General features: G+C 34.7%; 1 protein-coding gene across 1 annotated transcript; it reads left to right on the top strand.

Annotated features, from left to right (window-relative positions):
• The first annotated feature begins 2,400 nt into the window (after positions 1-2,400).
• p2rx3b (purinergic receptor P2X, ligand-gated ion channel, 3b) lies at positions 2,401-21,119 on the top strand. Its single transcript, XM_048196879.1, has 12 exons — positions 2,401-3,771; positions 4,558-4,693; positions 11,310-11,381; positions 11,511-11,580; positions 11,790-11,883; positions 11,965-12,042; positions 12,185-12,326; positions 12,970-13,106; positions 13,317-13,410; positions 13,494-13,559; positions 20,704-20,781; positions 20,868-21,119. The coding sequence occupies exons 1-12, from the start codon at positions 3,650-3,652 to the stop codon at positions 20,994-20,996; spliced, it is 1,218 nt and encodes a 405-aa protein (XP_048052836.1). The 5' UTR covers positions 2,401-3,649; the 3' UTR covers positions 20,997-21,119.
• Positions 21,120-21,558: the final 439 nt, after the last annotated feature.

Below are 21,558 nucleotides of genomic sequence, written 5' to 3'. Positions count from 1 at the left end.
AATTCCGTTTATAAGTGGGGTTTTTGTGTTCCCTGGGAATCAAACCCATGATTTTGGTGCTGCTAAACCTGAGCTAAATATATATATATATATATATATATATATATATTACCATTATTAGCCTTTTCCTTAGAATGTAGATTCCCAGGCCCACCGACAAAAAATATATCATAAGAATGCTTTGCTAATGTTATTATGTTATGAACATATTTCTGAATGTTTTCTAAATGTACCGTTTTAAAAAATGTTTTATTAACGTTTTTCTTGGTTATGCAATCGTTCAGGAAACATTCCAATTTATCATTCTGTAGACATTTTTGGAACATTGATTTTTAATGTTCTCTGAATATTCTGAAAGGAGTAACATTCGAAAAAAAACTGAAACGTTTCAGATAAACAACAATAAAACAACAATACATTAATGTAGCTGTAGGCTAAATAACATTTTTGTCCTACTATTTTGAGAGCCCTATTAAAGAGCTGATATCTTTGAACAAACATTACTTTGAGCATTTGTTCATAACTTAGAGAGAACTTTGACAAAGTTAGCCAAAATTTTGAGGACGATCCTGTATTGGGGGACCACCTATTTAAAGGGTTAGTTTACCCCAAAATTAAATTTCTGTCATTAAGTACTCACCCTCATGTCGTTCGCCTGCACTGCGTTCACTAACTGCGTATGACAGCAGTTCAAATTGTCAAATAAAGTCGTTAATTTTGTTTTGTTTTTGTGCACAAAAAGTATTCTCGTTACTTCATAACATTAAGTTTGAACGACATTGACTATTTTAACAATGTCTTTATTAGCTTTCTGGACCTCAAAAGGTGCAATGACGTTGCTGCCTATGTTACCTTAATTTGTGTTCCGAAGCTGAACAAAGGTCTTACGGGTTTGGGACGACATGAGAGTAAGTACTTTGTGTGAACTAACCCTTTAATGTCTATGCTGTTCATATGTGAGAAATATTCTATAAAACATTTCTTCAGGCTCTACTTCTTTCTTTTGTGTTACTTATCCAATTAATTTGATCTTGTTTCTGGTATATGCATGTAACGTAAATTCCTATATCTCCCCTCCTCTTTCCTGGTGCGATCATTTTCCTTTAGTCTGCTTTTTTGCATCACTCCCCCTATTCATATCTGTTACGTTTCTGTGGTTTTGTCTCTCTCATCACGGCTCTCAAACCACTTTGCTCATTATTGCATTTGGCGCATTGATGACTTTGTTCACCAATTTGTATTGAGTCCCATCCATTTCCTCAGTCTCTTTCTCTCTTCCCCCTTTTCACTCTGTACCCTCCCTTCATCTTGAGATCCTGTTTCAAGACAATCAAATCAGCTAGAGACATCTAACACTTAACATTATCCTTGACTGATAGACATCTTCATATACTCCAGCAGTGCTTGAGCGTAGCCTCACTCTGTGGCCTCTCATTTGATTTGGTCCTCTGTCATGCGTTACTCCTGCATTGTGTCTGTTTTTGTGGGGAAGCAAGTCCCAGATGTATTGAACTTATAGAGAGAGAGAGAAAACCACAGGTTAATGGTTCCACTCTTGGCCATGTCAAGAAATGTTGCCTCTCAGTTGTGGTTGAAGTGTGTGTATGTGTTAGTGCTGGTTGTGGGATCCATTCTAAATTGCCTTACTGTTTTTCCATTTGCATAATTGAAATCATCAGAGTTAATGATAGATGATAGTCTGGTACTCTCGTCCAGTCCTTTGTAAAAGAAAAGCTCGATGTTTCAGTGTTAGAAGGTCTTTGATCTTCTTATAAGAAATGATATATAAAATAGAAATAGAAATTTCAGCTTGTTGGCATGTTTTAAAATTTTCCATCGAAGTCGATATATCTGTCTGCTGTCTTTTAATTATGAAATACAATACCATTTAAAGATTTTATTTTTGTTTGTTTGTTTGGAAAGAAATTAATACTTTTATTCAGCAAAGGCATATTAAATTGAAGTGACTTTTATGATGTTATATGCTGTTCTTTTATGCTGTAAATGCTGTTCTTTTGAACTTTCTATTCATCAAAGTTTTCTGGAAAAAAAATTTATCATAGTTTACAAAAAATATTAAGCAGCACATCTGTTTTCAACACTGATATTAATAAGTTCTGAAAGATCATGTGACACTGGAGTAAAAATTCTGAATAAATTACATTTTAAAATAACATTTTTTTTTTTTTTTTTAAATAAATATTATTAATTGTCATTGCTGTTTTTGTTGTTACTTTGATGAAATAGGAATGCAACCTATGTGAGCATAAGAGACTTCTTTAAAAAAGAAAGAAAAAATCTTACTGACCTCAAAGTTTTGAATTGTAAAAGAGAAAATATTAATAAAAAACATTTATATAATATTAGTAAAAAAATACCAATATAAGAAATATTATTTAAATTAATTTTTTCACAAACAAATTTAGAGATTCTGGGCTTCCAAGCATTAAAAAAAATTGGTCAAATGCATAAATGTTAAAAGCATGCAGTTAATCTTATCGGAACATGCGGCTTTAGATAACTAACTGATATTGCAAATGGCTATATACAGTCGATCACCTCATTAGAAAATATCGCATAGATGTAATCTTTAACTAATGAGCCCCACACTTAATGAGGCTTCCTGTGTGAAAAAGCTTTTTACTATTGCATGGCGCTGTCACTAAAACTACCGAAGCAGGGATGTGTCTCGTCAAAGATTCTAATTATATTTAAATTACATTTATTGATTTGGCAGGCACGTTTATCCAAATAATTTACAGCAAATTCAAGTTATAGTCTAGTTTATAAGGCTATTTATTCCCTGCAATCAAACCCATGACTTTGTTGTTGCTAAACTAAAAATTAAAAGGTATAGGCCCTATGCATTCTGGGCTCCAAGCGTAAAAATGTCTGTCAAATGCATAAATGTAAAAAACATGCAGTTAATCTTATCGGAACATGCGGCTTTAGATAACTAACTGATATTGCAAATGACTATATACAGTCCATCAGCTCATGAGAAATATCGCATAGATGTAATCTAGTTTAAATCTTTAATGCCACACCTATGAGGCTTTCTGTGTGAAAAAGCTCTTTACATTTATGGCGTTGTCTTGGTGGTCATGATATAATGTGCGTGCCAGTCATCAAGATTCAACTATTCTAGACGTCTCACACACATAACATCTAGCCTATAACTGCACTGCTAGCACCCTGTGTCTGATTCTGTTGTTTTGTTATGGACACTGTATGTATGCTTCTTTGGGACTAAGCCTTAACTTTGCCAGTAATATGATTTGTGCATTTTTATAATTTGCTTGGTAAGAGAGCATCTGCTAAGAGTGTCAAATGTAAATTTTATATCTGGAGAATGGACAGAATTACTGAAGGAGGATTAGAGAATAAGAAAAGAGGGAGGAGAGAGGGAGGGACTGGGAGGAAGAGAGGGGGTCTTCTGTGAAAGCATCTCAAGATGTGGAGACTTCTAATCAGGGAAACAAATAAGGAAGATTACTGAAGAGATTTTTTGACTTTTACTGACAAAACACAGGATAAAGCATTTGGACAGATTCATCACCAGCATTAACTTATTCTTAAGTAAACATTCTTGCAAATCCGTTGATACGCTCGGAGTGTAATTTTTGTGAATCCAGTGTGTTCTGGAAAAATGTGGAACTGTATAACAAATTTCTTTACCTATGAGACGACCAAGTCCGTGGTGGTGAAGAGCTGGACCATTGGCATCATCAACCGTGTCGTCCAGCTCCTCATCATAACATACTTCATTGGGTGAGTGTTTTGACTCATCGTTTTTTACTAAATATGAACAGTTGTATTATTATTAACTAAGATTGATAAAGATTAATAAAGACTGTAACAAACGTACTGCTTATTGTTAGTTAATGTTAGTTAATGCATTAACTAACATGAAATAATGGGACCTTATCAGATTTTGTTTTATAGCAGAATAATTTTAAAAAAGATATTTAGGAAAAAAGCAACAGTCATCATACTTTTTTTTTCCCCAATGGCTTTGGTTTTTGAAACAGTTTAACCCATTCATTTATAAAAAAAAAATAGATAAACATTTAAGTATACAAGTTTTATATGGGAAATTTTCTTTGGCTACGGATTATGTCATTGTTTGTTTCTATGCCCATCAGCTTCAGCTGTGTCTTTGGTTTCGTTTGTTCAATCCCTGTGTTTGTATTGTTAACAAAGACTGTTTGTTTTTGGAGAAAAAAAAATACATATATATTAAAAAAAAAAAAAAAAAAGTAAAAAAAAAAAAAAAAAGAAATAATGGGACCTTATTGTAAAGTGATAACAAAGAAACTTTGTTATTCAAGACTTGTTGTTTAGTCTTTGTGGTGACAAATTTTATGTAAAGTACGAAGTACTTATTTATGAGAGTTCTCAGTAAATAAGTGCATGAAAATCTTTTTTACATGTAGCATTTTGTAATATTTGTGAGCATTTTACATTAAAGAAAGTAAAAAAGAAGCCTATTAATTGCTCTGTATTTTGTGTTTTCTCTCTCTCTCTCTCTTTCCACCCTCCCCCCACCTCCCTCAGCTGGGTGTTTTTGTATGAGAAAGCATATCAAGTGCGAGACACAGCTATCGAGTCATCAGTGATGACTAAAGTGAAAGGTTTTGGAGAATATAACAACCGGATCATGGATGTTGCCGATTATGTCACACCTACTCAAGTAGATCTCAAGTTTTAGAATATTTAAAAGAATATATATACTTTTGTGACCGATTTTTATTGCAAGTGTGTGTATATGTTAATCTATGTGTGTGTACGTAACATATAGTTTGATGTCAAAATTGTCACCAAAATTAAATCTAACAAAATCTCCCTTTAGGGCAGTGTTTCTCAAACTTTTTCTGCCATTCCCCACTTTGGCGGTAGGAAGGGTTCCGAGCCCCACCTGTCCCCAATTGCCCCAACAAAATGGTAATAAACTAGGCTAAAATGTTGTTTATTAACATCACATTTTTAAAAATATTACTTCAAATAACAGCATTAAAAACTTTCAAATAGAGAAAATAAACGTGCAATTATGTTATCACTTTGTGTGAAAAGACTTTGTTCAAAAATATGTAAAAATAATAATTCAGTTGAATGGACTATTTGCACTGAGCCTCGTGACGCACATCCGGTTTGAAATGTTACGGCTCAGTTGTTTCCGGTTATATATGTTTTCAATGCACAGTTATCACATAGCTAACTAAACCCCTCTTAAAATCAGAGTCTTTGGAATGATTTTAAATTCCAGACATATACAGAGACAGGAGAAGAGATATTCTGATGATTACCATGTACTGACCTTTCCAAACTCAACGGAACGTTAAAGGGATAGTTCACCCAAAAATGAAAATTTGATGTTTATCTGCTTACCCCCAGCGCATCCAAGATGTAGGTGACTTTGTTTCTTCAGTAGAACACAATTGATGATTTTTAACTCCAACCGTCAGTCAAATAATGCATTGAAACGGTAACACCATCTATAAGAGTCACATAAACATGCACAGACAAGTCCAAATTAAACCCTGCGGCTTGTGACGACACAGTGATGTCTTAAGACATGAAACGATCGGTTTGTGCAAGAAACCGAACAGTATTTATATCATTTTTTACCTCTAATACACCACTATGTCCAACTGCATTCAGCACTCGATTCGTGAGGTCTGATCGCGCTCTGACAACGGCAGTGATGTCTCGCGCAAATACTTCAATGTAAAAAATGATATAAATACTGTTCGGTTTCTCGCACAAACCGATCGTTTCGTGTCTAAGGACATCAATGTGTCGTCACGAGCCGCAGGGTTTAATTTGGATTTGTCTGTCGTGTTTTATTTACTCTTATAGTCCAAGTTCCCGCTGACTTGCATTATACCACTAACAGACGGCAACGGTTGGAGTTAAAAATAATCATTTGTGTTGTACTGAAGAAACAAAGTCACCTACATCTTGGATGCTCTGGGGGTAAGCAGATAAACATCAAATTTTCATTTTTGGGTGAACTTTCCCTTTAAGTTTTAATCCAACATAAGCGTGATTCTTTCACCACAGGGTGTCAACCCTCTACTAGTTATCGCGACGCTGCAGTGTGAGACGCGATGAATAAGATCAGAATGAACATAATATTTTAGTCACTATTCTGTGCCATTTTTTTACTTACAATCATTTGTATGTAATTCGCACATTTATGCCAAAAATCCTAATATTCAAAGTAGTTGCGCTGTCATTGCCTTATGAGTATTACTATGTACTTTTATTTATTTATTATTTGTAATTTATCTTTTCTTACAATAATATTGTTCCTTTGTTAAAGTACATGCTATTCAAAGTTTATTTTGTAATTTATTTTTATACATTTTTTAAAAAAAATTCATTTAATTTATTTTTTTTTTATCGTTATTTTTATTAATGTTGTAATTTATTTTTATTATTTTGGCGGAAAGAGTTATGGAGAAGAGGGGGGAATAAAGTAACTTTAATTGTATGAAGCTTTCTGTTAATACTTTGAAAAATTTTATAAATAAATTAAAAAAAAAACATTCCTATATGTGGGGACGTACCACTCAAAAGGTTAATAGAGATGGGCACAAAAATGACTAAATTTCCTCATGTTTGTCGCGCCCCACTTGCTATGTCTCTGTTCCCCACCAGTGGGGCGCGCCCCACACTTTGAGAAACGCTGCTTTAGGGACATGTGAGGACCCAGCTAACAAAAATATGTTCTAAGATCGTTTTGATAATGTTCCTTTTAAGCTATAAAAACGTTATTTCTGAATGTTCTCTGAGTGTTCAAACATTTCAAAAACATTTTAAAAACATTTTTCTTTTTTATGTGAATGTTCGAACATTATTGAATGTTTTCTGAACATTCTAAAACAAGTACTAAGATTTTAAAAACAATATACAATGTCCAACTAAAATGTTTAAAAAAAAAAGTTCCATGAATGATGTATAATGTTTTTGTGCTTATGTTTTGAGAACATTATTAAAAGGATAGTTTACCCTAAAATGAAAATTAAATCATCATTTACTAACCCAACCTGTTCTAATGCCATATGCTCTTCTTTCTTTTTCAGACCACAAAACAAGAAATTAAAATAAAAGTCCCTTCAGACAAAATTACTAAAGACCAAGGTTCCCTTAAGATTTTCCCATGGAGTTTTATTATTGGATTTTACAGTTTATGAGTAAAAAAATTCCTGTGGAAAAATACATAACTTGACGATACTTTGACGTTTTGTTCTACTACGTAAACTGCATGCACTCACACCCCAAACTGTTACTTATTTAAAAAATAAACATAACTGCTTCAAAACTTGTGTTTTTAATAGGTGTTTTTCAGTTTACATTGTAGAACAAAATGGCAAAAGTATCATTAAGTTATGTTTATTATGCAGGCTTCATTTTACTCATGAATTGAAAAAAAAAAACATAATAAGACCCCATAGGAAAATCTTGAGGGAACCAGTGTCAAATTTGTCTTCCAGGTTTTGACATCATCCTTGCACCTCTTGACCAGCATTAAGCTTTAAAAAAGATGCAAAAGTATCACAGAGTGGTACCGTATAACACAACGTGTGTGGTAGAACACACAGCGAGGAAAATGAAGATTCAAAATGGTCTTTAAAGGTGCCCTAGAACTTTTTTTTACAAGATGTAATATAAGTCTAAGGTGTCCCCTGAATGTGTCTGTGAAGTTTCAACTCAAAATACCCCATAGATTTTTTTTAATTAATTTTTTTAACTGCCTATTTTGGGGCATCATTATAAATGAGCCGATTCAGGGTGTGTGGCCCTTTAAATGCTGATGCTCCCCGCCCACGGAGCTTGCGCTTGCCTTAAACAACATAAAAAAAGTTCAAACAGCTAATATAACCCTCAAAATGGATCTTTACAAAGTGTTCGTCATGCAGCATGTCTAATCGCGTAAGTACAGTGTTTATTTGGATGTTTACATGATCCTGAATGAGTTTGAGGCTGTGCTTCGTGGCTAACGGCTAATTACTGTTACGTAACAGTCGGTGTTATGTTGAGATTCGCCTGTTCTTCTGAGGTCTTTTAAACAAATGAGATTTATATAAGTAGGAGGAAACAATGGAGTTTGAGACTCACTGTATGTCTTTTCCATGTACTGAACTCTTGTTATTTAACTATGACAAGGTAAATTCAATTTTTGAATCTAGGGCACCTTAAATAACATCCAAACAGAGTAGACAGGTAAACTCAGAGTTGCATTGACTTTTCATAGATGAGACCGGACAACCCAACACTCGCGCTCGGGCTCGGTTCAAGGCAACCGTGCCTAGTGTGAGTACACCCTAAAAGTCCAAACATAACAGAAATGTGAAAATGTGTCGTGTATTCCAAGTGTTCTCGGGGTATACGATAAGGTTTGGTCTTGATTAGTTTTGATTTCTCACAACTTGTGCCTTTTTTTCTTGCCGAGTCAAAGTGAACTGCAGCACTAATAGAGTTTCATGAACCAATGGCCATGTCATTACATTTTGGTTTGTTTTTCACCAACTGGGGCAGTTGAGGCGTAATGGTCACTATACTTGGCCACACGTCACGTCATGTCATGTTGTTGTATACCTCCAGAACACTTGCAATATATGACACATTACACATGGGACCATTCTGTGATACATTTGCTTCTTTTTTTAAAAGCTTGATCCTGGTCGCTATTCACTGCCATTATATGGACGAGCCCGAGTGGGTCATTTTTTTTTTTAATTTCCTTTTGTGGTCTGAAAAAGAAAGAAGTGCATACTGCATTAGAACAACACCAGGGTGAGTAAATGATGACTTAATTTTCGTTTTAGGGTGTACTACCCCGAAAAGATAACACTGAATGGACATTCTCTTACAGGGTTAGTTCACCCAAAAATAAAAATTCTGTCATTAATTACTCACCCTCATGTCATTCCACACCCGTAAGACCTTTGTTCATCTTCAGAACACAAATTTAAAAAAAAAAAAAAAGTTAAAAATTTAAAAAAAGGCTCAGTGAGGCCTGCTTTGCCAGCAAGACAATTAAAGGTGCTAAAGAAGATGTTTTGTTTTATACATTTTTGCAATATTACTTGAAACTGTCTTTACTAACTGATAAAAGACTATTTATTAGGTGCACTGAAAGGAATAATATTAATATACATCATCTGTGCACGAGGTAGGGCCTTAAAAACATCAGCCAACATTGGCCCTCTGGCTTGTCAATCACTGCCATGACGATCCATGTGACAGACGCGTGGCTGCGCTCTCCAGTAACTTTCCACACTCCACAGGCGCTGCATGCAATGTTTTTGTCAGGAGACAGGAGTAACAACTGCAGATTATGAGTTACCTGCGGTGAGTCCGACATAACGAATCCACAGCTTTAAGTCGCGCACACACCTAACGATTGTAAGGCCTATTATGAATGTAAATTGATACTTATGACTGATTGCGCTCAAACGCGTCCAGTCAGAGCCAGTTGCGTTCAGTCTGCAATTACAGTCGGTGTTCAAATTCCATGTGAAAGTATATAAATATGCTTCAGGTGCAGGAAACAATCACTGTGTGTTGAGCATAGTCAGAATGTTTTAGCTAGTCGTTAAATGTGTGCCCGGCTTAATAACACAGCGAATGCCGGTGTTAAACACTCTCGTGCATGAGTTTTGGGAGGCGTTCCCTCTAAATGAGCTGTGAAGGAGGGGGGTTGTTCTTACCCATGCGCTCATTTCAAAAACTCAGTCGACAAAAAGAACCTCTTTAGCACCTTTAACACTTTCAATGCCCAGAAAGCTACTAAAGACATATTTAAATCAGTTCATGTGACTACAGTGGTTCAAACTTAATGTTATGAAGCGACGAGAATACTTTTTATGCGCCAAAAAAACAAACAGTTTGATACACGCTCCAAATCTCTGATTCGACACAAAAGATTCGTAAAGCTTCAAAGCTTCATGAAGCAGTGTTTTGAAATCGCCCATCACTAGATATTGGTGAATAAAGTCGTTATTTTGGAGGATTTTTTGGTGCACAAAAAGTATTCTCGTCGCTTAATAACATTAAGTTTGAACCACTGTAGTCACATGAACTGTTTTAAATATGTCTTTAGTAGCTTTCTGGGTATTGAAATTGTTAAATGTCTTGCTGGCAATGCAGGCCTCACTGAGCCATTGGATTTTAAGAAAAATATCTTAATTTGTGTTCTGAAGATGAATGAAGGTCTTATGGGTGTGGAACGATACGAGGGTGAGTAATTAATGACATAATTTTCATTTTTGGGTGAACTAACCGTTTAACATTAACTACTGAAAGAATGCTTGCTCATAACTTTGAGAGAACCTTGGCAGAAAGTTAGACAAAGTTCTAAGAATGTTTCTTGTTAGCTGGGGATGCTTTTTATTTGGAAAATACATTCATAAATACTAGGGATGTAACGATATTATCAATATCGTGGTATCGCGATAGCAAAATTGTCTCGATATTATCGTGGTCACATGACTGTATGAAACGATATGTCTTCCAGGCAAAAAGTGTAGTTTTTTTTTTTTCTTTCCGAAAACGGTTCTGGTGTTATGGGTGCGAATTGCGAGGAGCGTATCCTTTAATAAACACATCTCACCTCATAAATATTATAACAATGAATGCACTGAAAAGCCCTCGCGGCTCGCGCTACTCATATACGTCAGATATCAATGCAGAGAGAGAATATATTTGTTACTGTCTTTGTTAATCTTTGTTAATGTTAGTTCATAAAAATACAGCTGTTCCTAGTTTGTTCATGTTACTTCAGAGTGCATTAACTAATGTTAACAAATACAACTCTTGAGAGTGTTAGAAAAAATAATAGATGTTACCTTTGTCAAGGTCCAGCTGGTGCAATTAGTTTTTGGTGATTTAACTAATCTCATACTATACCTCATACTTCTAAGCAGCATTTATGATTAGAGGATAAAGAAAAGAGGACAGGATATGACATGGTTAATTTGTACATCATTGTAATATTCAATCATTGTTTAACACTCATGGCACTTTTTTCCGAGTCTTCATTTGTCTTTTTTTTTTTTTTTTATAAATATCGCAATAAATATTGAGGATATCGAGGTATTATCGTATCGTGAGATTTTGATATCGTCACATCCCTAATAAATACTGTAAATACTTTATACTATTTTAAATAAATAAAAAAACACCTCATTCAGGGTGTGAGATAGTTTATAGTAATTATAAATAAAAACAATAGCAGTTTATAATGTCTTTTTTACACAAGTAAATGTCTGTGTGTACACGTGTGTGTATGTGTCCATCAGGGGGCGTCAGTTTTCTGCATCATCACAAAGCTCATCACGACAGAGAACCAAGTTCAAGGAAACTGTCCAGAGGTGAGTGAGGACACTGCTTTAAATTAGTGTGTTTCTCGAAGTATTGAAATCTGTCAAGATTAATGTACACAAATTAAATTGATTCTTTTCTGTGTGTGTGTTCACGTGTTTGTCTATGTAACTCTTCAGAGTGAGATGAAATTCAAATGTGACAATGACGGTACTTGTAAGAGGCAGATGTCAAAACCATCTAGCAATGGTAAAAAAATGTTCTTTGTAAGATTTTTGTCATATCATTGTGATTATCAAATATGAATTTTAAGGGATAAAATTATTGACTGCAGAGGGACATTGTGGATTGTTTTGTTATCCTGAAATGTTCGAGGAAAAACCTATTAAACCTACTAACATTATAACAAATTGTACAGTCTATATGTTATGTTCTGATCCATTAGTTGTGTCTCGAAGGGTTGCTGACAGGACGATGTGTGAACTTCAATACTACCCACAAAACCTGTGAGATCAAAGGATGGTGTCCTGCAGAGATTGATGAAATTCAACCGTGAGTCCACTTTTAAATGAACAAATGAATAGATGTGTGAATGTTGAATAAAAGGACTGATGGACTTTTTTTCTTATTCAGAGACCCCATGATGGAGGTGCAGAACTTTACCATCTTTATCAAGAACAGCATTCGCTTCCCACGTTTTAACTTCACAAAGTAATGTCAATCAAACACAAACAATGAAAAATCGTATCATTCATATCATTCATCCTTTAAAAAATGACCCTCATTGTTTCATAATTAGATCTGCTTTTCTATAAATGATGATTTTCATCAAATATTTCTCTTTTCCTTTCAGGGGAAACTTTTTGCCCAACATCAATAGTTCCTATATAAAGCAATGCAACTTTGACTTTGAGAGTAACATGTATTGTCCAATATTCAAAGTTGGTGATGTGATCCGATTTGCACAACAAGACTTTACCACTCTTGCTAAAAAAGTGAGTGTTTATTTATTTATTTATTTATTTTAAATATTTGGCTTTTTTTCTTACTTTCGCTCTTGCTTTCTTCCTTTTATCATCTAGTTTCACATATGTAAGAAATATCATGACTGGTGTTATTTTTGAAATTGCTTTTATAACAGTTGTATAAATAAGTTGGTAACACTTTACAAAAAAAGGTCTCATTTGTTAACATTAGTTAGTAAAAAATACAATTGTTCATTGTCTGTTCATATCAGTTCACAGTGCATTAACTAATGTTTACAAATACAACTTTTGATTTTAATAATGTATTTGTAAATGTAGAAATTAACATTAACTAAGATTAATAAATGCTGTATAAGTATTGGTTATCGTTAGTTCATGATAATTAATGTAATTAATATTAAACCTTATTGTAAAGTGTGTTACCAAAAAGTTAATATTAATCAATTTTAGACATAGTTTGGCCACTTTTCAAATTTTTTCGTCCACCAATGGAAAGTTTCACAAGAGGCCGAAGAAAGACCTGTTGTATTAAAAAAAAACAGTACATTTCAGACTATTTTTTAGATTCTCCAAAAATTGCATTATCTTTATTTCTCTTTAAGTGCAAAGTCAAATTGAATTTGTGTAAGTAATCCCTGGCTCTTTCTCTCAGGGGGGAGTGATAGGGATAAAAATAGCGTGGGTGTGTGATTTAGACAAGGCTGATGATGCGTGTAAGCCCGCCTACTCCTTCACTCGTCTGGACGCCATGTCAGAGAAGACCACTGTGTCTCCAGGATACAACTTCAGGTTCTAGAACCTTTTCTTTCCACTTTCCACTTGCTGGCCTCTAATGATACTGCACAAGCAAATGCCTTCAATCTGTCCACATACTACATCTACATGACTTTTTATAGTGGCCACATACTATGAAATATTACATAAAGGCACAAAATAATTTAAAGTTGATAGATCAGATTGACACTTCATTCGCTAACATGTCTAAATCTTTGTCCTTAGGTACGCAAAGTATTTTAAAATGGAGAACGGAACTGAGTATCGCACTCTGCTGAAAGCCTACGCCATCAGATTCGATGTGCTGGTTAATGGAGATGTGAGTTGATCTTAACATATTTGTGTATTTTTGAGCTTTTTCTGGATCTGGTCATAGTTGCTCATTACATTTTTTCTTTAAAGGCTGGAAAATTTAACATGATACCAACTCTAATCAACATGGTTGCTGCCTTCACCTCTGTTGGTGTGGTATGTGTCTTCATTACTAGATTGTGTGCGTGAACTTTAAACAGCTCATTTTCACAAATCGGATCATATAAATGGGTCATTTTGGGTAACTTTAAGTAGAAATTAAACTCCAAATGTCAGCTACTTAATGTGACAAAATCAACAACACACAGCAAAATCTCCAGAGTTAAATCAACTCTGCTCAGAGTACATATGGTCCCTCTCTAAATAGTGTTAAAGTAACACTAAAGCAGAGTTAAAGTTAATGAGATAATTAAGCAATTAATTAAGTGATGATTGTGCATTAGTGATGAACACCTGCTGTTAACAAGCAGAATCACTGAAGAAAAGAGAAACACAAGAACTACAACTGACTTCAGTCACAGCCTTATTAATTGCTTTAATTCTCATTAACTTTAACTCTGCTTAAGTGTTACTTTAACATTATTTAGAGAGGGACCATATGTACTCTGAGCAGAGTTGATTTAACTCTGGGGATTTTACTGTGCAGTATAAATAAAACTAGAAATTATAAAATGGTGCAACCATAATAATTAGAGATCCATTATTATGTGTGACACCACAGACATAAAGAGGGGCTTACTCAAATTCACCATTTGCTTCAATTATTAAAGAATATTAATGAGATCTAGTTTGGTCACTTTGCAGTACGGCGTTAGTCAAAAACATTAATTCCATATTGTCTTAAAGGGTTAGTTCACCCTAAAATGAAAACTCTGTCATCATTTACTCATCCTCATGTTGTTCCAAACCCATAAGACTTTCGTTCATCTTCGGAACACGAATGAAGATATTTTTAATGAAATCTGAGCAAATTCTGTCCCTCCATTGACAGCTATGCAACTGCCACTTTGATGCTTCAAAAAGTGCATAAAAAGTTCGCAAAACTAATCCATAAGAATTGAGCATTTTAGTCCAAATTTTAGACCAGTTTGCTTTATATGATGAACAGATTGAACTTGAGGGTGAGTAATTAATTAATGACAACATTTTCATTTTTGGATGAACTAACCCTTTAAATCTTTAAGTAGATTATGCTCAATAGCTATACATGTGAACTTTATTAAAATCTGCAAATAAATGTTGTAAATCATTTTTCTATGTTTGAATCAATACACAACTCATTGTAAATATAATGAACAATTCAAAGTAATATATAAGTATCAGTTAGATTTCTACTTGCATGAATAAAGGATAAATATAATATTTGTTTCATATTATTAAAGGATTAGTTCACTTTTAAATAAGCTTTTGCTGATAATTTACTCAACCCCATGTCATCCAAGATGTCCATGTCCTTCTTTCTTCAGTCGAAAAGAAATTAAGGTTTTTGATGAAAACATTCCAGGATTTTTCTCCTTATAATGGGCTTCAATGGGCACCAGACGGTTCAAGGTCCAAATGACAGTTTCTGTGTAGCTTCAAAGGGCTTTAAACGATACCAGACGATGAATAAGGGTCTTATCTAGCGAAACGATAGGTCATTTAAAAAAAAAAAATTAAAAAAAAAGTTTACGTTTTATAAGCACAAATGCTCCCCTTGCTCTGTTCTGGGATGCGCGTTCGTGACGTCACGTAATACGCAATTACGTTAAAAAGGTCACGCTTGACATTGGCGGAAGTACAGAGTCAGTGTTTACAACTTGAACGTTCAAATACTAACCCTGCGTCTCAATCAGCTCCCTAGTTCCCTAGGTTGTGAATATCATGAAAGTGAATGTGGCTGATTCCCTGATCAGTGCCGTGAGTACCGAACTAGGGAGCTGATTGAGACACACGGTAAGTCAAACGCCGTTTACAAAAAAAAAAAAGGTAAAACAACTAATGGTTCTTCCATCCTGTGTTGTCAGTGCCATCAGACTGTCATACCCTTCTCCATCAGAACAAAAACACCTCTAAAGAGGGTCGCATACATTATATACGCGCGAGCTCAATTTTGACTCGACTCCTGATAGAAGAGCTGCACAATGGGAGTGTTTTACATCAACAGGGAAACGTTACATATGCTTTAATATTTCGCACTGAGGTTAGTGTACATGGAAAATGGCACAACAGAGCAAAATGAAAGAAAAGGCTACGTTTATTATACATTTTTAGACTTTATTCAAGCTGTTAAACTAAAAGTGTAAAACTAATGTATCTTGCAGCACAGGGTGAAGTCAGTATGTACATTAACAACGATTTGAGAGAAATATAATATACATTTAATGTAAAACAATGTACATGTCGCTCTGTGGCGCAGCAGAATTTTGAGCTGGGCACCGCGGACAGGCGCCGAATGTCGCCGCCGGTGTGTACACTCATAGAAAACAATGCGTTCGAATTTTAAAGACGTGGCGCGGTGCTGAGCTTCGCGTCCGGTGTGCGACGCTGTTGCTTATTAACGGTGGAAATCCATTTAGTCCGGTAATGCAGCGAGATGGAAACAGGGACTCACCGACTCATTCTACTGGCGGGATTGAGATTCTTCCTCTGTTGGCAATGGTTGGCATAGAGTGCCCCAGGGATGACGCGTTTTTGTAGGCAAAACCCGGAAGCGAGTTAGCATTTTAGGACTTCCGGTTCCAACGCCATAAAGTCTATAGCTGTGTCTGAAACCGCTCCCTATCCACTATATAGTCCACTATATCGGGTATCGGCCATTTTGTAGTGGTGTCCGAATTCTGAGTGAACGACTTCATTCCCTACATTCGTTCACTACTTTATACCCACAATTCTCTCTGATTTCGAGTGTAGATTCGATGTACACTTGCTGAAGCACTATTTCCCAAAATCCAATTTTTTTAACCTTTTCTTTTTTTAATTAATCACTACTTGAATAAAACCTACTAAAATGTAGGGGGACATTATTATATAGATGAATTTAAAAAAAATGAAATTATATTAATAAAAAATATTTTCATTATTAAAATATATTATGTAGGCATTAAATCAATTTAATGTGTTTTACTAACAGCAATGTGTTTTAATATTTTGCGGCAATGTTAACTCATTAATCTTTAAAAGATGATAATTTAGTGGATGATTTTAAAAAAATCGTTAATCATAGGTAGCGTATTCAAATCATAACGGTCGCCTGAGGGCGCTCAAAGACCACGTAATCTGTGAGCGTGAGAGTTTCTAACAACTTTATTAAAAAGGATAAATACATGAAATTATGTACACTTGTTAATGTGTTTATTTTTGTTTGCAGTATTTTATAGTATTAAATGATTATGAACACATTAAGCATGACAAAAAATTACATAATTGATTAACTACAAAGCTGGCACGTATGATTACAAAATAAAGTCATTATGATTGTTATTGTTATTAACATTATTTTATAATGTAAATAACATGTAGGATAAAATAGTTTTAAAGCGTGTCGAGCCGTTTCTGAGATCTCCGACGCACAGTGTATACGTCAGCGTCCGAATTCACTCACTTCATTTCGTTCACTCCATACAGATATAGTGCACTCAAATGCCATACACTATATAGGGATTAGTGAATGAGTGAACGAGTGAGCGGTTTCGGACACAGCTTACGGGTTTTTTTAATGGGTTTTTGCTAAATCGCCTGAAATAAGGTCTGTGGTAAACAAAGCCTCTAAATACTTTCACGTTTTGATCTATGACATAAAACACACCAGTTATAACCCACTTGTGATTTTTTAAACTTTTACTGCGTCTTCAAATCGGCGGTTGCTAACAAATTGCTAAAAGGGACTACTTCCTTTGGCGGGGACTTTAGACGTCATCATTAAAAACGGGACATTTGGACAGCATTTCTCATGAAAAAGTGGATAAGTATTCATACACAGCGCAGATCATAATCAGTGAGCATGTTTTTAAATAGAGTTGTTTTCTAAATAAAGTTTGAGGACGCTTGGTGGTGACGACGTTGATCCGCGACCATGGTGTGCTGTAGTCCGTTTATAGCCTACTGTTAGCCTTTTATATCTGACGACTTTATTTAGGCTTCAAAATCTATACATGTTGTGTTAACTTGTAAAGATTATCTTGATAGACAAAACGTGTAAGTGTCATAACCCTTTGTTAAACACAGAGCTTATTTTCTGCGATTTTCCAAAAGTCTATGGGAAAAATGAATAGGCTTTCAGTCGAGGGAACCCGTGCGCCGCTAACTTCCGGGTTAGCCTACAAAAACACGTCATCCCTGGGGCACTCAATTGAGTCATTTGTTCCACAAACCAAGTGGCTGTATTTCTGAATGAATCATTTATGAATGACTTTCAATAACGATTCGTTCAAAGCTGCAGATTCGACTTCCGGGTTGGCCTACAAAAACGCGTCATCCCTGGGGCACTCTATTTGCCACATGTGCACCACCACGTCTGCCCGATGCTGGAGAGGTGTGTGTCGCCGCAGCAGTCTCTTCCATCTGCCTAATTTCTTCCTCTGTGTATTCCAGTTCAAAAAGGTAGGGCAGGGTGAAAAACTCATCTTCTCCTCGTCCGACATTGTTGTTTTACCTTTTTTTGTAAACGGCGTTTGACTTAGTATTTGCACGTTCAAGTTGTAAACACTGACTTGGTACTTCCGCCTATGTCAAGCGTGACCTTTTCAACGTAATTGCGTATTACGTGACGTCACGAATGCGCATCCGAGAACAGAGCAAGGGGAGCATTTGTGCTTATAAAACTTAAATTTTTTTTTTTTTTTTTTTAAATGACTGATTGTTTCGCTAGATAAGACCCTTATTCATCGTCTGGTATCGTTTGAAGCCCTTTGAAGCTGCATTGAAACTGTCATTTGGACCTTGAACCGTCTGGTGCCCATTGAAGCCCATTGTAAGGAGAAAAATCCTGGAATGTTTTCATCAAAAACCTTAATTTCTTTTCGACTGAAAGAAGGACATGGACATCTTGGATGACATGGGGGTGAGTAAATTATCAGCAAAAGTTTATTTAAAAGTGAACTAATCCTTTAAGTTAACATTTAACTAACTTATTCAATGTAGAAAGTGCTTTTTTTGCTATATTTATTATAATACACTATAATTTTGCTATATTATTTACTATATTTAAAATATTTTCAAGCAAAAATAGTATTCTAGATTCTAAGACAAATGAATTCATGTGTGGGACAGGCATTTTCACTCATTGTTTGTCCTGGTCTGAACTGCCACTAAGCTCAACACTTTTACCATAGTTCTCACCAGTATAAGTCAAATAATGTGTGAAATGTGACTCAAGTGAGAAGTGAGCAAACCGCCCGGCCAGCCCCAGATCTTGAAGAACAATCTATCAATATAGACATAATTTACCTGCACTTTAAAACTGCATACCCATTTTTTGTTTAATATATATTTACCTTTATATATAACTATAATATTCGTGACATAAATTTTGTCTCCATCCTCATCATGAACTTGGACTGTTTTATCATTAAATAAAACTTTTTCTTTTCTATTTTTTGTACCAGATCAGTGCCAGACAGCAACTGACGCCTTGCTACAGCATTCATACGCATTTATAGCTATGAATACAATATTTTATAGCATTAGCATCTATTTCCATGAAAGATTGGTTTTAATGGATGCATATGTATTTGGAATGTATTCATAATTAAGTTGGCTTGAAAAAGCCAACTTACTGAAATTCTTATTAAACTTATTATTATTATTATTATTATTATTATTACGGTAAATTTTGCAAGACTTACTCCTCCTAGAGCTTTAACTCCACAAACTCCAAACTCGGGTCAGACATGCTAGCAAACATGCTAAATCATGCTAGCAACATGTTAGCAAAATGCTAAATAATGTTAGCAACATGTTAAATCATGCTAACAACATGTTAGCAACATGATAGCAAAATGCTAAATCATGTTTGCAACATGTTGCAAAATGCTAAATCATGCTAGCAAAATGCTAGCAGCATACTAAATCATGCTAGCACAATTCTAAGTCATGCTATAAACATGTTAGCAACATGTTAAATCATGGTAACAACATTCTAAATCATGCTAGCAAAATGCCAAATCATGCTAGTAAAATGTTAACAACATGTTAAATAATGCTAGCAAAATGCTAACATATTAAATAATGCTAGCAAAATGCTAAATCATGCTATCAACATGCTAAGTCATGCTAGCAAAATGCTAAATCATTCTAGCAACAAATGCTAAGTCATGATAGCAAAATGCTAAATCATGCTAGCAACATGTTAGTAACATGTTAAATCATGCTAGCAACATGCTAGTAAAATGCAAAATCACGCTAACAACATGCTAAATCATGCTAGAAACATGTTAGCAAAATATGCTACATCATGCTAGCAACATGCTAAATCATGCTAGCAAAATGCCAAATCATGCTAACAAATGCTAAGTCATGCTAGCAAAATGCTAAATCATTCTAGCAAAATGCTAAGCCATGATAGCAACATATGCTAAATCATGCTAGCAAACATGCTAGTAATATGTTAAATCACGATAGCAACATGTTAAATCATGCTAGAAACATGTTAGTAATATGTTAAATCATGCTAGCAACCAAATGCTTAATCATGCTAGCAAAACATGCTAAGTCATGCTAGCAAACATGATAAATCATGCTAGCAAACATGCTAAGTCATGCTAGCAACATGTCAGAAAAATGATAAATCATGCCAGCAACATGCTAGAAACGTTAAATCATGTTAGAAATATGTTAAATCATGTTAGCAAAATGCTAAATAATGATAGCAATATGTTAAGTCATGTTGACAACATGCTAAATGATGCTAGAAATGTATTAAATCATGCTAGGAAAATGCTAGCAATGTGTTAAATCATGCTAACAACATGCTAAATCATGCTAGCAATGTGTTAAATAATGCTAGGAATATGCTAGTAATGTGTTAAATCATGCTAGCAACATGCTAAATCATGCTAAATCTATCTAAACTCATTCAAACTCATAAACTCATCTAACTAACAAAACTACTAAACTTAAACTAAAAACTTTCAAACTGAAAACTTTTAAAACTTTTATAACTGCTTCAAACTTTCTGAACCGGCTTTTTCAAGCCAACTTAAAGTTTGTCTCGACAAACTTTTTTCATCTAGTTTATTATTATCGTTCATGTTTAATACCGATAATTCATAACTGTTAACCTGTTTAAGTAGACAAAACTGACACTTTTTCTTTATTTTAGGGTACAGTGCTTTGTGATATAATTCTGCTGAACTTCTTGAAAGGAGCTGACCAGTACAAGGCCAAGAAATTTGAAGAGGTTTGCATTTAAGCAAGTCGCCAACAACATTACATCTATCTAGTTATGACGACAATGAATGCCTCACTGGCTCTGTCTGTTTCTAGGTATCAGATTCACATATTCAGAGCACTGCTTCATTGTACAGGACCAGGAACCACAGCCAGCTGTCAATCAAACCTGATGAGAAGTTCTCAACTGACTCCGGAGCATTTTCCATTGAACGTTATAGTTAATAATGCCCACCACTGCACTTGGGAAGGATTTCATTCATGTATATATATATATATATATATATATATATATATATATATACATATATACATTTTAGGGCTGTCAATCGATTAAAAATTGTAATCTAATTAATTACATACTCTGTGATTAATTAATCTAAATTAATCGCATACATAATTTTTGCTGTGAAAGTATTAAATATTTCAATTCAGATTAATCAATGCAGGGTTTTTCCTGGGTCAAAAATGGTCTTCGGTGGTGACAGACATGGTCATCCACACAAACAGTAAAAAGTGCCCTACCCACGTGATCTGCGAGCCCGATACTGACAATAAAGTACCCGTCACTCTCACTGTAATTCTTTCTTGCCCTCTTTACAAAAAAAAAAAAAATAATAATATAATTTTCTACCATATACAATTGAATGCACCTAGCTAACAACAACTTGCTTTGTTCTGGTTTCACCTCACTCCAGTCTAAACTAACTGATTTTATAGGTAGACCTAATTTACTACACATTGTAATTTAAATAACCTGAAAATACTGTGGATTATTAAGGCTAAT

Source organism: Megalobrama amblycephala, linkage group LG7, assembly GCF_018812025.1.
Source record: "Megalobrama amblycephala isolate DHTTF-2021 linkage group LG7, ASM1881202v1, whole genome shotgun sequence".
In the NCBI taxonomy this organism is placed as follows: Eukaryota; Metazoa; Chordata; class Actinopteri; order Cypriniformes; family Xenocyprididae; genus Megalobrama; species Megalobrama amblycephala.
Note: the sequence above shows the minus strand (reverse complement) of the source record. Positions and strands in the feature narration are given on the sequence as shown.

Bases quoted from the DNA above. Each gene is read 5' to 3' on its own strand.
- p2rx3b (XM_048196879.1), top strand. From the start codon at position 3,650: ATGTGGAACTGTATAACAAATTTCTTTACCTATGAGACGACCAAGTCC. The intron at 12,043-12,184 runs GTAATGTCAATC...TTTTCCTTTCAG, and splicing joins CCACGTTTTAACTTCACAAA to GGGAAACTTTTTGCCCAACA. The intron at 13,560-20,703 runs GTATGTGTCTTC...TCTTTATTTTAG, and splicing joins CCTTCACCTCTGTTGGTGTG to GGTACAGTGCTTTGTGATAT.